General features: G+C 40.3%; 1 protein-coding gene across 2 annotated transcripts; it reads left to right on the top strand.

The window, feature by feature from the left end:
• The first annotated feature begins 299 nt into the window (after nt 1-299).
• Nucleotides 300-9438, top strand: HNRNPU (heterogeneous nuclear ribonucleoprotein U). 2 transcript variants are annotated; one of them, XM_059997026.1, is made up of 14 exons: nt 300-1172; nt 2060-2171; nt 2260-2333; nt 4275-4414; nt 4987-5086; nt 5431-5543; nt 5890-6153; nt 6333-6452; nt 6787-6915; nt 7001-7169; nt 7428-7682; nt 7991-8175; nt 8536-8607; nt 9067-9438. In XM_059997026.1, the coding sequence occupies exons 1-14, from the start codon at nt 539-541 to the stop codon at nt 9118-9120; spliced, it is 2421 nt and encodes an 806-aa protein (XP_059853009.1). In that variant the 5' UTR covers nt 300-538; the 3' UTR covers nt 9121-9438. The 2 variants fall into 2 exon arrangements, with proteins under 2 accessions (XP_059853009.1, XP_059852999.1); XM_059997016.1 differs by having other exon boundaries at nt 300-1229.
• The last annotated feature ends 5756 nt before the right edge of the window (nt 9439-15194 follow it).

Below are 15194 nucleotides of genomic sequence, written 5' to 3'. Positions count from 1 at the left end.
GACCGAAAGCATTTGGGTAGAAGCAGCCTCCGGGCTGGAAGGCAAATAGCAAACGAGTACTGCCACCAAAGAGCTGGAAAGGCCGATAAATGTTGCAGTGGGTCGGTTTAACTGAAGGAAGTCTCCTCCTCCTCCTCCTCCATTAGCTCGGCCCCAGTTGCAAGCGCAGTGCGCGTCGCCGCGCTCCCGGCCCGCGGCTCGGGTGGGAGCGGGGGGAACAGGCGTGGGAGGGGCGGGGCGAGCGCGGGCGCTCAGCCGGCGCAGGGGCGGGGCGGCTATATTACGTGCGCGGCGCCGCCCCTGCGAGAGGACGTTGCGTGCTCGCTCGCGCCAGGCGAGTCTCCGCGTCTCCCTCGCGAACTCGGTGAAAGGAATTGGCGCCGTTCGACACCAGGCGGATCCGCTCTGCAGCAGCAACCCAGCTCCAGCCGCAGCCGCAGCCGCCGCCTGGGCCGAGGAGCAGCCTCAGCCGCCGCCAGTGGCCGAGTGAGCGGAGCCGAGTTTGAGCCAGCGCCTAGCGGTGAATCGGGGCCTCACCATGAGTTCCTCGCCTGTTAATGTGAAAAAGCTGAAGGTGTCGGAGCTGAAGGAGGAGCTCAAGAAGCGGCGCCTGTCCGACAAGGGCCTCAAGGCCGAGCTCATGGAGCGTCTCCAGGCCGCGCTGGACGACGAGGAGGCCGGGGGCCGCCCCGCCATGGAGCCCGGGAACGGCAGCCTAGACCTGGGCGGGGATTCCGCCGGGCGCTCGGGAGCAGGCCTCGAGCAGGAGGCCGCGGCAGGCGGCGATGACGACGAGGAGGAAGAGGAGGAGGAGGAGGAAGGGATAGCCGCCCTGGATGGCGACCAGATGGAGCTCGGGGAGGAGAACGGCGCCGCGGGGGCGGCCGACTCGGGCCCGATGGAGGAGGAGGAAGCCGCCTCGGAGGACGAGAACGGCGACGACCAGGGCTTCCAGGAAGGGGAGGATGAGCTCGGAGACGAGGAGGAAGCCGCGGGCGACGAGAACGGGCACGGGGAGCAGCAGCCTCAACCGCCGGCGGCGCCGCAGCAACAGCCCCAGCAGCAGCGCGGGGCCGCCAAGGAGGCCGCGGGGAAGAGCAGCGGCCCCACGTCGCTGTTCGCGGTGACGGTGGCGCCGCCCGGGGCGAGGCAGGGCCAGCAGCAGGCGGGAGGTAAGAAGAAGGCGGAAGGCGGCGGAGGCGGCGGTCGCCCCGGGGCTCCGGCGGCGGGTGAGTGCTGCGTGGTTGGTTGCGCGCGGCGGGAGGCCCGCGCGGGGTGGGGACCGTGCCCAGGCCTGCCGGAGCCCCGCTGGGGGAGGAGGGAGCCCCGCCGCGGGAGGGAGCCCCCGGTGGGGGCGGGGGCCCCTGCGAGGGGGTGGGGGGGAATCCCGGATTAGACGTGAGGCCTCTGCTCGGTGTGTGACGGCGGCGGCAGCGCCTCCATTATGTGGCTGGAGAGCCGGGGTGGGGGGGGGGGACTGCAGCTGCCGCTGGAGGGGGAGGAGCCGCGGTGGCGCCGCCGTGCTGCGTGCGCGCAGTGCGGGCACATGTCTCGGGGGGAGGGGAGGCCCGGGGCCCCGGCGGCGCGCTGTGGCGGCTCCGGGCCGCGGTATTGTGCAAGGCGCGCCGGGCTCGGCGTGACGTCACTTCCGGCGGGCGGGGCCGGGTGGGTCCAGCGGCGAGCAGTACAATGCGGCCGCGGGGAGCGCGGGCCCGGGTGGGGGAGGGGAGTGCGGGCGGGGCGCTTCGGCCCCTCCCCCCTTCCTGAACTCTCTCTGGGATACACGTGGGCTTCGGGCCTGGGCCGCGCTGAGTTTTCATTAGCATTTTCGAATATTCGAGTAGGTTGGCGAAATTAGCAATGTCCTTAGACTGCGTCACTAATTCTAGTCCAGTTCCAAGCGGGTTTTTCTTTGAATTCTCATTTGAGTCGTGGATAGAAAACACTTAAAAAAATGAACGGGGAAAGTCGAGCTTTTTTGGGGCGTCAAAACAGAATAGGTTTTTTTGCTTGTTTTGTTGCGGCGTGGTCTCTTATAAAGGGGTGTCGTGTGTTGTAGGAGACGGCAAAACAGAACAGAAAGGCGGAGATAAAAAGAGAGGTGTTAAAAGACCTCGAGAAGATCATGGCCGTGGCTATTTTGAGTACATTGAAGAGAACAAGTATAGCAGGTAGAGGATGTTAACGTAGTGTTACTTGTCACCTGTTCTTTGTGCTTTGGTGGGGAAAGCTGTATCAGGAGACAATTCTGTCTTTCAGAGCCAAATCTCCTCAGCCACCTGTTGAAGAAGAAGATGAGCACTTCGACGACACAGTTGTTTGTCTTGATACTTGTAAGTGAAGCTGTTTCTCCCCCGTTCCTCCCCCAGTTGTCAAATGTGGTTTTTGGTTACAAAATATTAGAAAACTTAACACGTGTAAACAGCTGTTTTAAAAGTAGGAAGATGATGGCTTATATTCAGATTCTGGTCACTTAATATTTAGTACAGTAGTTGTATTGATAATTTTACAGGCGCTAACAATTTGATGTTTTTTGGTAGGGCTTTAAAGTTCTCATTTGTAGGAATGTGAAATTAATGCCAATATTTGACTGTCTAGCTAATGGAAACTTGTAAGACTACTTATAACTTGTCTATTTAGGCTTCTACGATAAATGTCATTTTTTTTGTGGGATTATGTTAAGTGAGCTCTTTGGGCTTAGTTAAATATTAATGGCTTTTCCATTAGCACGCCATTATATTCCCTATTCTAAAAGATTGTAATAATACTTTTTCAATAACTGCTCTTTTGTTCTCAATTCCAGTTCAGTAGCTGCTGCTTTAAGCTAAGTTGATTTCTTCCAAAGACCTGGGGCAGCAGCAGTGGGCTATCACTGGGCCACTAGCTTTCTTCAGCAGCGAATGGTATCAATGGCAGCGCTGTAAATACTGCTACTTTACCCAGTTGGGTTGCAATTGAGTATGAGGAAGTATTGCAAACCTCTAAATGGGCCTTGGCTGTCAGATTCCTAATTTTTCTAATACAAAAAAAAAAATCGTTTGGTGTAGTGATCAGAAAGTACAATTCTTTCTGTGATAGAACAAAGGGTAGAAATAATTGCTTAGAGGTAAGGTGTCAACTTGTCCTGTAGATTAAGGAGTTGAAGCTTAGAGTCTCATGTTTTGGAATACATATGGTTTTCATTTAGATGTGTAAGGCAGTGTAAATATAAGTCTTGATTTCTTATTGCATACGCTTTACCGCATAGTTGAGATAGTGGAGTGTTTGTTTTTTTGTTTTTTTTTTAAAGACTTGCCCATGGAAGAGTAGTTGAATGTTTTACCTTAAATTCAGTTGCTTAAATATTGGCGAGATACTGAAGCAATGATTTGGCAAGGTAATACTATTATAAAAGGCTTTTAGCTCCTCACCTAGGGATATCAATTTAAGTGCATTATTGGGTTCAAACACAATTGGTTGAATTGAAAATTCTGTTAGTGATGATCGGGAATAAAAGAACAAAGCTAATTTAAGGAGAATTCCAAACTGTAGATTTAATTTCATATCACCAGTAGCTTTCCAACTTCAGCTCCCTTGACTGAGAACTCAGAAGGTGCATGCTAATGAGCCAGTGACCCAAAGGTAGCTAGGTTAAAGACGTTTTGGATTTGGATTATTCCAAAGTGTGTAATCCCCCATTGTTATTGATTAACAGGCAAGTCTGGGGAAAGGGGACCTAAAATGCTGTAGTAGTAACAGCATTAGATGACCAGGTTTGTATTTTGCAGATTGAAACTGCCTTAACAAGTTTTAGCAAACAATTTAAGATCTAGAGCCCCTGTAAAGTGCAGGATCAACAGCTCATACTCGTATTTTAAAATACGTGATCATGGCCTCCCTTCAGTTTTATTGTGGCACTGGTAAATTCTACCTGGTCTGGCATGCTTCACTTTGATTTCCTGCTATCCTCTACTGCTTGCCTCTAAATCAAGGTAAAGAGCAGAGCAGGTATGTATTAATGTCACATTGTCTTGATTATTTTATATACTTAAAATACACATACTAAACCTCGATATTTGTTAGTTGCACAGGTAGTGTATGCTCTAGTTCATAATTTGGCAAGAATTGACTTGGTGGGAGCGGGGCTTGAACTGAAAATTCGAACAACAGCATGATCTGTAAAAATGTATGCAACATTAAGAAATATGAGAAAATTTAATAAAGTTTTGTCTACATAGCAGATACATTTGTATTGGATATCAAAAGAAATAATATGGTATTTGATATAATTGCAGATAATTGTGATCTACATTTTAAAATATCAAGAGATCGCCTCAGTGCTTCTTCCCTTACTATGGAGAGTTTTGCTTTTCTTTGGGCTGGAGGAAGGGCATCCTATGGTGTGTCAAAAGGCAAAGTCTGTTTTGAGATGAAGGTAAATGCAATTTTGTGATGATGTCTTTTTTTCCTTAAGAACCTTTGTGAGTTTTTCCCTGACACTTAGATGTCATTGGAACTCGTAATTTTTCAAGTTTTTGTGGGACTTGGAATCTATGATTTGTAACAGTTTAGGATGTTTGTTATATTAGAAGTTGCCATATAGAGCCAGCCTAATTTTTATTTAGGGTGTTCATTTTTTATCAGGCACTTGAAAGGCCCACCATGGATTTGAAAATAAATTTGGTTAGGCTTCTGTTTCTGTTCCAGAGAAAAAGCATGTTAAGTGAATACTTTAGTTGGTTTTGAGTATTGAGAATATGTAATTTCAATGTTTTCTTTTAAACGTGAATTAATCAAGTACTTAACCATTTTCCGTTTCAAGTTAAAAGCCCTTACATCAGTTGTTGAAGTTCTTGTGAATGTTAGGGGGAAGAGTAGAGTTGGTATCTTTCTGTACTTTGTAGCTGGAGAAAAATTAGCCCATTGCCCGAATGAAATAAACCAGCGTTGGTTCAGTGGTTTATTTTCCTTCGTTTACAGTTTAATCATTTATGATTTGACTTCCAGGTTACAGAGAAGATCCCAGTAAGGCATTTATATACAAAAGATATTGACATACACGAAGTTCGGATTGGCTGGTCACTAACCACAAGTGGAATGTTGCTTGGTAAAGTTTCCATTTGAGTATCTATGTACTCATGAGTGTTCAGGGTTTGATTTCAGTAATTAGACTAGAAGGCATTCTAAACTTTTTGCCTGTTTTTAGAGATGAATAATAATAACACGGACACTGGCTAAATTTTAGCTTTTCTTTCTTTGTGGTTACTTGGTTTATGACTGATGGTTGAAATAGAATATTATCCATGGTATGCAATTTGTCAGCTAGTTATATAACCACCTAGCTCTCATTAACTTTATATCTAGCATAAACCCTACATCTGGGATGTTAAAAGTACGTGGGTCATTGGACTTTTGAAAAACTGATTTCATGAAAGTTAATTATTTTCTTAGGTGAAGAAGAATTTTCTTATGGGTATTCTCTAAAAGGAATAAAAACATGCAGCTGTGAGACTGAAGATTATGGAGAGAAGTTTGATGAAAATGATGTGATTACATGTTTTGTTGTAAGTCGTAGCTAAATTTCTACATATAAATAGCAAGTTAGTAGATAAGAGTATTTTAACATTATATCGTTGTCAAGTTTTCAATACTAATTCATTTTGACTGAAAACTACTTAATGTGAAGTTGATCCGAAAATCTAGTCTTTTAGGGCAATATTAATTTCTGCTTGTGGATATAGGTGTTATAGTTGTATATAACGAAATGTTACCAAAGCTCTTTAACATATAACCTAAATATGTTTTCTACAGGATAAAGCTTCACTCCTAACTTGAATTTTGAAGTTTTTTTTAAAAGAAGTATTATAAGAAGTAGATTAAAACCCATTAATTTTTTTCTCCAATTAACAGAACTTTGAAAGTGATGAAGTAGAACTCTCCTATGCAAAGAATGGACAAGATCTTGGCATTGCCTTCAAAATCAGTAAGGAAGTTCTTGCTGGACGACCACTCTTCCCGCATGTTCTGTGCCACAACTGTGCGGTTGAGTTTAATTTTGGTCAGAAGGAAAAGCCATATTTTCCAATACCTGAAGACTATACTTTTATCCAGAATGTCCCCTTGGAGGATCGAGTTAGAGGACCAAAGGGGCCTGAAGAGAAGAAAGATTGTGAAGTAAGTCACTTTAAAAAAAGAATTTTGAAGGTTGCTTTTGCTTGGCAAAAATGACATTTAGAAGAGTTGGATGGTTGCTCTGTTTAATTTACTAACTGCCATACATGTTAAAGTTCAGATATGTAAACTGAGCTTTTGTGCATTAAAAAAAAATATTTAAAGAATTCTTTCCATTGTAGGTGGTTATGATGATTGGCTTGCCAGGAGCTGGAAAAACTACCTGGGTTACTAAACATGCAGCAGAAAATCCTGGTAAATACAACATTCTTGGAACAAACACCATAATGGATAAAATGATGGTAAGTAGATTGGGCATGATTTCAGCATTTTTAAGACTAGAAGGTATGCGGGGTAACGGTTTTGTCTTTATTCATTTTGTGTTAGTATCTTACAGATAGGAGTTCGGGCAGTTAAACTGGTTATTTAAGCAGGCTCTTTACCTGTAAGGTAAACTGCCTTCCAATGGCTAGCTTAGGCTTCCTTCTCTTTTCTATAGAAGGTTTTGGACTCGGATTATCCAGTAGCTAAAAATGAATTGAAGCCACTGGGTGTTGTTACAGTATAAAATATCCTTTTCTGTAGCAATGAGAAAAGGCAATATTTAAATTTTGAAACTTTAACTTTTAAAAATAGGTGGCAGGTTTTAAGAAGCAAATGGCAGATACTGGGAAACTAAACACGCTGTTGCAGAGAGCTCCGCAGTGTCTTGGAAAGTTTATTGAGATTGCTGCCCGTAAGAAGAGAAATTTCATTTTGGATCAGGTGAGCTGCAGCTTTGAGATTGAAAAAAGTAACTGATAATTATAGAATTAATGTTTGGGGTTATAAACTTTTTTTTTTTTTAAAGACAAATGTGTCTGCTGCTGCCCAGAGGAGAAAAATGTGCCTGTTTGCAGGCTTCCAACGAAAAGCTGTTGTAGTTTGCCCAAAAGATGAAGACTATAAGCAAAGAACACAGAAGAAAGCAGAAGTAGAGGGAAAAGACCTACCGGAACATGCAGTCCTCAAAATGAAAGGCATGAAATTTATTTCTACTGTTATGTTAAATATCTTTCTGTGATTTATATCTGTGAACTTAAATTTTGTGTCAGTAATACTGTTTCAGGAGTTAACTCTGTAAATGAGCGTACTTCACTTGTTTAAGAAAATGTAATTAAAACATGAATAGATATTGTATGCTTTGCAGGAATTAAGCTGCTTGAGAGTTGTAGGCTCTAGGATTGTGAATGTGTATGTAGTGGATTTGTAGGTTAATACGATTTAATGTTTTGTAGGAAACTTCACTCTGCCAGAAGTAGCTGAGTGCTTTGATGAAATAACGTATGTTGAACTTCAGAAGGAGGAAGCCCAAAAACTTTTGGAGCAATATAAGGAAGAAAGCAAAAAAGCTCTTCCACCGGAAAAGAAACAGAACACAGGCTCAAAGAAGAGCAATAAAAATAAGAGTGGCAAGAACCAGTTTAACAGAGGTGGTGGCCATAGAGGGCGCGGTGGATTCAATATGCGTGGTGGAAATTTCAGAGGAGGAGGCAAGTTAATTTTGAGTATTATTTATTTGGTTCAATGTTGAAACAAGTGGTAATCTGTAATCTTCTAGTTTGGGTCTGTATGTTTTTCTGCTGAATTTAACATAGGAAGTTTTTGATCCTCATGTCCTAGCTGTCTTAGTAACCATAGTAAAATACTTCATGCGATTTGATGGTAAACACACCTAGGTTATGTTGAATGGTTAAATTAAACATTTTTCTCATAAAATAAAGGAATGGTCCAGAAGAACCCTAAGTCGTGTGTAAAGAAGGTAACAACACACTGTTAAATGAAACGTCTCTTGTTTTAGCTCCTGGGAACCGTGGTGGATATAATAGGAGGGGCAATATGCCACAGAGAGGTGGTGGCGGTGGCGGAAGTGGTGGAATTGGCTATCCATATCCTCGTGGCCCTGTTTTTCCCAGCCGAGGCGGTTATTCAAACAGAGGGAATTACAACAGAGGTGGAATGCCTAACAGAGGGAACTACAACCAGGTAATGATTTAAGATTCCTGTATACACTGTTTCTCTATATAGTTTAGTCTGGAAAGTTAAAGGCATATGTTGCGCAGCCTCAGAAAGAGTTGGGAACACAGCATGTATGCATAGTGATGGTAAAATGAGTCAATTTCATTTATATTGATTTTTCAGGTGCATTAACTAGCAACAAGTCAGGTGATGTCTCATAGCGAATAAGTTAATCACCTGAGAGCAAACGCAGCAGAGAGTGCTCAGAGGTTAATGGCTGACTGGCAATCTTACCTATTTCTGTGGCTGTGTCTCCTCTTCTCCCCCTGCCCCATATACAAACCTAACAACTTGTGCTCTTTTTAAAGGTTCTTTTCTTTTTTGTAGAACTTCAGAGGACGAGGAAACAATCGTGGCTACAAAAATCAATCTCAGGGCTACAACCAGTGGCAGCAGGGTGTAAGTAATTCCTTATGTGCTTTTTTGTACATTTAATTGTATTTTGAATTCGTAAGAGTCAACCTTGAAAAAAGATCTTGTCCAGGGATTGAAGTGTTTATAAGTGTTACAGGGCAAGGTGTGAATTGTGTTGCAGTTGTAGCCATAATGTCTTTTGAAGACAAAATAGGTTGGAGTTTGCTGTAACTTAATATTTTAAATAAAATAGTATTTAATACATATGGTTCTTTTTACTGCTAGCTTTAATTGTATAAACTAACCAAGTCATAATGTGTTTCCTTTTGTAATGTGTATTGATAATGGGATATTAATACCAACTAAATCTGGCTTGATAAATCAGAGGTATGACAGGTATAAATTTGTCTCCAGCAATTACTCTGAATTAGATTGTCATTTCCTAAAAGCAGTTTGAGTGGCTTATTGATGTTTTTTCTTTAAAAAAAAAATTTTCTCTTACAGCAATTCTGGGGTCAGAAGCCATGGAGTCAGCATTATCACCAAGGATATTATTGAATACCCAAATAAAACGAACTGATACATATTTCTCCAAAACCTTCACAAGAAGTCGACTGTTTTCTTTAGTAGGCTAACTTTTTAAACATTCCACAAGAGGAAGTGCCTGCGGGTTCCTTTTTTAGAAGCTTTGTGGGTTGATTTTTTTTTTTTTCTTTTCTTTTTTGTACATTTTTAATTGCAGTTTTAAAGTGAATCGTAAGAGAACCTCAGCATTGTGCACGATAAGAGAATGTGTCAGTATTTCAGGGTTCTACATTTTATCTGTAAAATGTGACTTTTTTTTTTATCACAACAAAAGTAAAATGTTGCTTTGTACCTGGTGTCTTTTATTAAGAATTTACTCCCCCCATTTCTCAGAGATAACAGTCGGGAGTTATTGTCACAATATAATAGAAATGTTAGCAACCAGATTCATGTAAGGACTAAGTGGTCCTCATGAATTGCATAAGACTCTGTACTGCTCGTATTACACTCCATCCTCTCTGTAGTTTGCTGAGTAGTGGAGGGGTAAGCTAAATAGTAGTTTTTGACAGTAACTGGGAAGGCTCTTTCTTTTTAAGTAACAATGCAATTGGCATATTTGGGAATGAAGATAAAATTTGGAACTAAGATAGAGAAGATGGAGTGTATGTAGAAGGGCTGTTAAAAATGTAAAACTTGGTTGCATTATTTGTGGAGGCTCAAACTTGTGAAGGTTAAATACCATAATTTTTCCATTTGTTCTGCATTTTGATTCTGAAAAGAAAGCTGGCTTTGCCCATTTCTTATTAAAAAAACTTGTTGTAAATCCAGTTGTCTAATGGGATCTATATGAAGTTAGCTATGTCTGTATGCCCTTCTCCCACAAAATACTGTATAACTAGTGTGCTTGTAGTAGTTAACTCCACCATCTTTGTAAGCTAATGAAATTGTGAGTCACCCATTTATATCTTAATTTTTAATCATGTCAGTTCTTGAATGGGTATCTCCTTAGCCTGCTGATTTCTTTTTCTTTCTAAAGAAAGTGGGTGGAGAAATTAATTTAGACGTTTGTTTGCAATAAAAAGAATTCATTTTACTCTCGTTTTGGGATTCTCGCCATCAAGGTTCAAAATCCCTTTATGAAACTCCCAAGAGGAGAAAATTTAAGTGTGTGCTTTCTGGACAGCTTATTCTCTGTACTTGGAACATTTAGGTTTTAAAAACTTAAATGTGTACTGACAATTGACTTTTTAAATTATGAAGTAAAGTTGAATGCTTCCCTTCCCCTCCCCGCCCAGATGACTTTTAACATTTAATGAGGGGAAAAGGTACTGGCTGGGAGAAGTTAACACTCAGTTTATCATCTTTACAAAATGCTAATGGCTGTCCTCAACTGATAATTATATATACATCTGTATAATACATGAAACTCTGGGAACAGATGCTTTTAGAAGCCATCATGCAAGCCAGTCACTACTACACAACACTGCTAACTTAACTGTAGTTATGTGATAACATTAGATCCCCTAATTGTAATTTTATTGGGTTTGCACAGAACACTTAATCTTCTAAAGGACCCTCACTCATGTGAGGTGAGGAATCAGGAGTCAAACTGTAGAACTAAAACTTGACATCAGTTTAGTGTTTCATTGCTGTTTTAGGTTGCTTCTGGTAAGTATAGGTTTGTTTATATTTGACTGCTTAGATTTTTGTTTTAGCCATTTAAAATCAGATTTTTAACTATTTATACTCCTAGGAATTTTCTTGCTAAAGGATGAGCTGGAGTTGAGTTTCAGATGATGGTGTAGGTTCAGTTGAGAATTTTTTGGCCTATAACCCTACAGTTAACCATAGGAATACTTAACAGTACAAGATAGTGCCTCAGGGGCTTTTGTCTTTCTAGCAATTAACTTAATGCAAGCAACCATTTGCATGAGTCTGCTTTTCAGTATACACGAGTATTACTGGGGTTGTATAGACTTATGCGGGGGGTGGGGGGGAGTAAGGTTTGTTGCTAATCAGTGTTTGTGTCCTAAATGTTCAGGTGCTATTGAAAAATCTTGGATATACCTTCTAGCTTAAAATTGCTTATTAAAGAATTCATATTCTAATCATCGCAGTGGGAGAGTGATGGCCAAGTGACATTTGGTAGGCTGTCATGCCTGTGCAGCACAGAAAATTTTGGGAAGAGATGGGATAGATAAAAATGCCCAGGAAAATGTTAAGTTTGAAGAAGCAGTTTCAAGGTCAGAATTAATAGTAACACCTGCATTTGTATGAAGTGACATAATCCTAGAGAGTATTTAAGAAATTAAGAAGAGGGAGTGCACCATATAGCAAATAAAAAAAGTTGATGCCAAGTTTGGCAGAACGAGATCTGTAAATGAGAAACTTGGTTTATTGTTCACCCCTTCCCTTGCCTACCTCCCCTCAATGGCAAGCAAAACACTGAATAAACAAAAATTATCTGAACAGATGTCCCAATTATACCCTGAGAAAACTCACCTGTGAGATTGCTCTTGGTTTAAGGGGTGCTTTCACTAGAAACTTTTGCATATAGTTACTTAATACCTATCATCCTGAAGCAAGAATTGGATTAGATTGGTTACTAAGACATTAATCAGGAAAGAACAGAAAGTGCTTTAAGTTAGAAATCATAAAGTAACTGGAACTGTAAAAAGTTTTCTTTGTTGCTGGTAGTTTACGCCTTGTTACTCCTATCTAGCCTTTGGTGGCTGGCTCTGGCTCAGACCTAGAAGGCTGAGACCAGCTTCTGGCCCTGATACCCAAACAGCAAGATGAAATCTTAAAAATGAAGTATGAGTCAAATCAATATGACATTGAAGTGACAAGAAGCCATATTAAATCTAGGAAACGATAAGCTGTCATTTGCCTAGGATCCTGTCTGAAAATAAATATGGAACTAGATGTCTTGAACACTCACAAGATTTTAAAGCTTCTTAAAGACAGTTTTCCTTGAAAAAATACTGTTTTCGAGGAAAGGTAACTTGGTAGTATTTCTTTTTCACCTCCTGTGGAGTTTACTTTCATGGATAGACTGTTTTGTATTCGCCTCAGTTGTGGAAATTGACATTTTTCTATGAACTTTTACTTAATATAAATTGGCTTTTATCCTAGGATTGTTTTTTATAACCCATCCCATTGCACAAATGAGGAAACATTTTGATAGCTTATAAGGCAATGGTATAGGCATCTTTCACATGTAAAGATCTGTAAGGGTATTTCTGATGTGCTTTAAAAGCCTAAACCAGAATAAACTTACTAAGGAAGGCATAAACTTGTATCTTCAGTCCAAGTCGTAGTTGCTGGTATTAGACATAAAACACATCTTAAAATCATTAGTTTCCATAATTTCCTTCTTACACATTGAAATGTTTTGAATCTAGACTTGGTCATTGTTCATATTTCTGGGGCTCTGGACTTTATAAAAATGGGTTTAGGTTTTAACATTTTAGTAATAGTTAATGAAAGTAAGGGTGTATGTTAATGGCAATGGCCTGGCAATAAGTTGCAATGCTTAGTTTATGTATTGGAACTCTTGCTTATGCGTGAGTTTTAAGGGACTGTTAAATTAGTGCTTTGAATTAGAAACTTACCAACTGCCTCATCTCTAAACAGCAATTTGGACTTATTAGGTTAAACCATGGTTTCTTCAAATCATTAATTGCCTTAACTAAAAAATAGGTAAAACTGCAATATCCTTGTGATGTGGAGAGCCTTTATCTTGGGTAATTTTCAGATGTGACTTTTTTTGGCCTTGTCATTGCACAACTTCTGTGCTAAAACATGCAGGTAATAGATCCAGCCAGTTCAGTGCTTAGGCTGCTCTAATCCCTAGTTCTTAACTTAGTACTACAGGTACATGTTTACAAGACATATAGTAAAATTACATTGTCCACCTAACTCCTGTTGAAGTGACATTTGTTTTATTAATCCCTACTAATCTTGATGTTTGAAAAGTAAATCCTTAAGAATTTGGAAATGACCTACAGTACTGATGGATGTAGTATGTGTCCCCTAGTGTTGAGGTAGGAAAAAAATCAAAGCCCAGCATCCCCAAGTACCTTAACGTTAATCTTAAACTATAAACTTGTGAATTTGAACAGGAAATAACCTACCTTAACATATAATTTTTATATATTTTGCTGATCAGGTATGCCATTTTATTTGGTGGTCACATTTAGTAAATTTCAACCATGCAGATAGCTGGATCTCAGAAAATAATAGCTTTAGGTAGGAGGGAAATGGCTAACAAAGATAAGTAGGCATATATACTTTCACATCTTAGCCGATTGACTAAAGATATAGGGTGATAGGATATGTTCAGTTAGTTTGCCCAAGGAATTAGTCCATGAGGAATGGTAGACTGGAAATAGGTGGGAATATTACCCATAATGTTAACCAGAATTACTCAAAAAAATGTAACACCTGTAAATTGTGCAGTTAGGTTGGGAATGTGCTGTCCACCTGGGAAGCTGAATAAGTACAACTTGTTGGCATTATGTAGACAGTTGGTGCTTTCACTGGTGATTGTAGATCCAATATTAGGGGAGTAAATGTTGCAGATAACTGATAGGCCAGGACATCTGTAATCCGTTTGGTTAGGTGAGTTATTGGGACAAGAACTTAATCGTGTGTTTAATGTGTAATCATTTTATCACCTAGGAGTATTACAATTTTTTTTTCCTTTTCATGCCAGGAATCAACATATACTTGCATCTTGACAAGGAACAGGGGTTTTGCTTTTAAACAAAACTGGATCTGTGGGTATGAGAAACTATTATAGTTGAAAGTGATGTGGGAATACCAGTCCAGGCAAATGGAGAAATGTCTTATGGAAAGTTAATTTGTTCTGTTAATTTGTTCAGTTGTTCAAATATTTCAGTTAAAATCACAGCGCAACACCAATGGCACAGCAGTTATTCCTGAGCATGCCCAGCTTGGGTATCTGCACAACTGGATGTTATGAAGGGACTACAGGCCTGGAAAGCTAGCATAGTGTTTAAAACCTGTAAACACTGAACTGTTGTGGCATGTTCTTTTCTGCCAGTCCTCTAATACTCCATTCTGTGATCTTACAAGAAGTAAAATTAGTTTTGCCTAGTAAGATATTTTATACTTGCCAAGCACTTGAGAAGCACTGCCACAAATTAGTATCAGCCAAAATTGTTTTTTTTTTTTTTAAAAAGCAAAAGCAATGAAGAACTTTGAGATGGCCACTGTAGACATTTAACTTGCGTGGCTTTCATGAGAACGAAAAAAGAGATGCAGAGAAAGTGAGATAAAGTTAATACCTCAGAAGAACAGTTGAAGCTTACTCGAATGACAGGATAACTTTGTACTAAGGATAACTTAGTAATGACATAACTTTGTAATAAGTAGTTGTTAATAAGGTATCCTTTCAGTTGTCTGTAGTTAAGGGAGATGGGAGAGTCACGGTCAAGAACAACAAAAGGTTCCAACTTACTTTTTTTTTTTTTTGAAAAAATAAAAAATAATGTGCTGATTTAAATTTCATCTCCTTTTCCTTAGTCTGTCCATGTGAATGTGCTGTGTGGAAGAGTAAAAGGGTCCAAGTAAATGTGTTCCAGTGATTCCAATAGGTATTCCAAATTAATTGCTGCTTGTACATTTAACACGTGTTATACTGGGCTTCCAGGATCACCTTAATTAGAACTCCTCTTATTTTAAAAAGGCAGGGGAAAGGGAGAAATTAGTAACTAAGTGCATAGATTTGTTTGTAACAGTAAAGAAAGGTTCTCTAGTATCTCTTTTGCATACCTGAAATGTGAGGTATTTGGTGGTATGTTAGCAATTGGTGGTCCTCTTGCATAGGTTAAAGGCAGTACATGCAAATAGAGCCAAGTCCCTTTAAGGTTAAATCCTTATTCTAATGGTTCAAATTCCTTCTATTTAATGTTATGTAAGACATTGTTTCAATATCCTCCCTACTTGTAGAGTTGAAATACTTCCTTACAATATTCTAATACAAAGATAGCTAGGATACCTATGTCCTTGGGTTCCCAAAATCTTTCTGTATCTGTATTAAATGCACAAATACTTTTTGTTAGCTTATAATAACTTGGAAA

The sequence above is a fragment of the Delphinus delphis genome, chromosome 1 (genome assembly GCF_949987515.2).
Source record: "Delphinus delphis chromosome 1, mDelDel1.2, whole genome shotgun sequence".
In the NCBI taxonomy this organism is placed as follows: Eukaryota; Metazoa; Chordata; class Mammalia; order Artiodactyla; family Delphinidae; genus Delphinus; species Delphinus delphis.
This window is presented reverse-complemented; position numbering and strand designations above follow the sequence as displayed.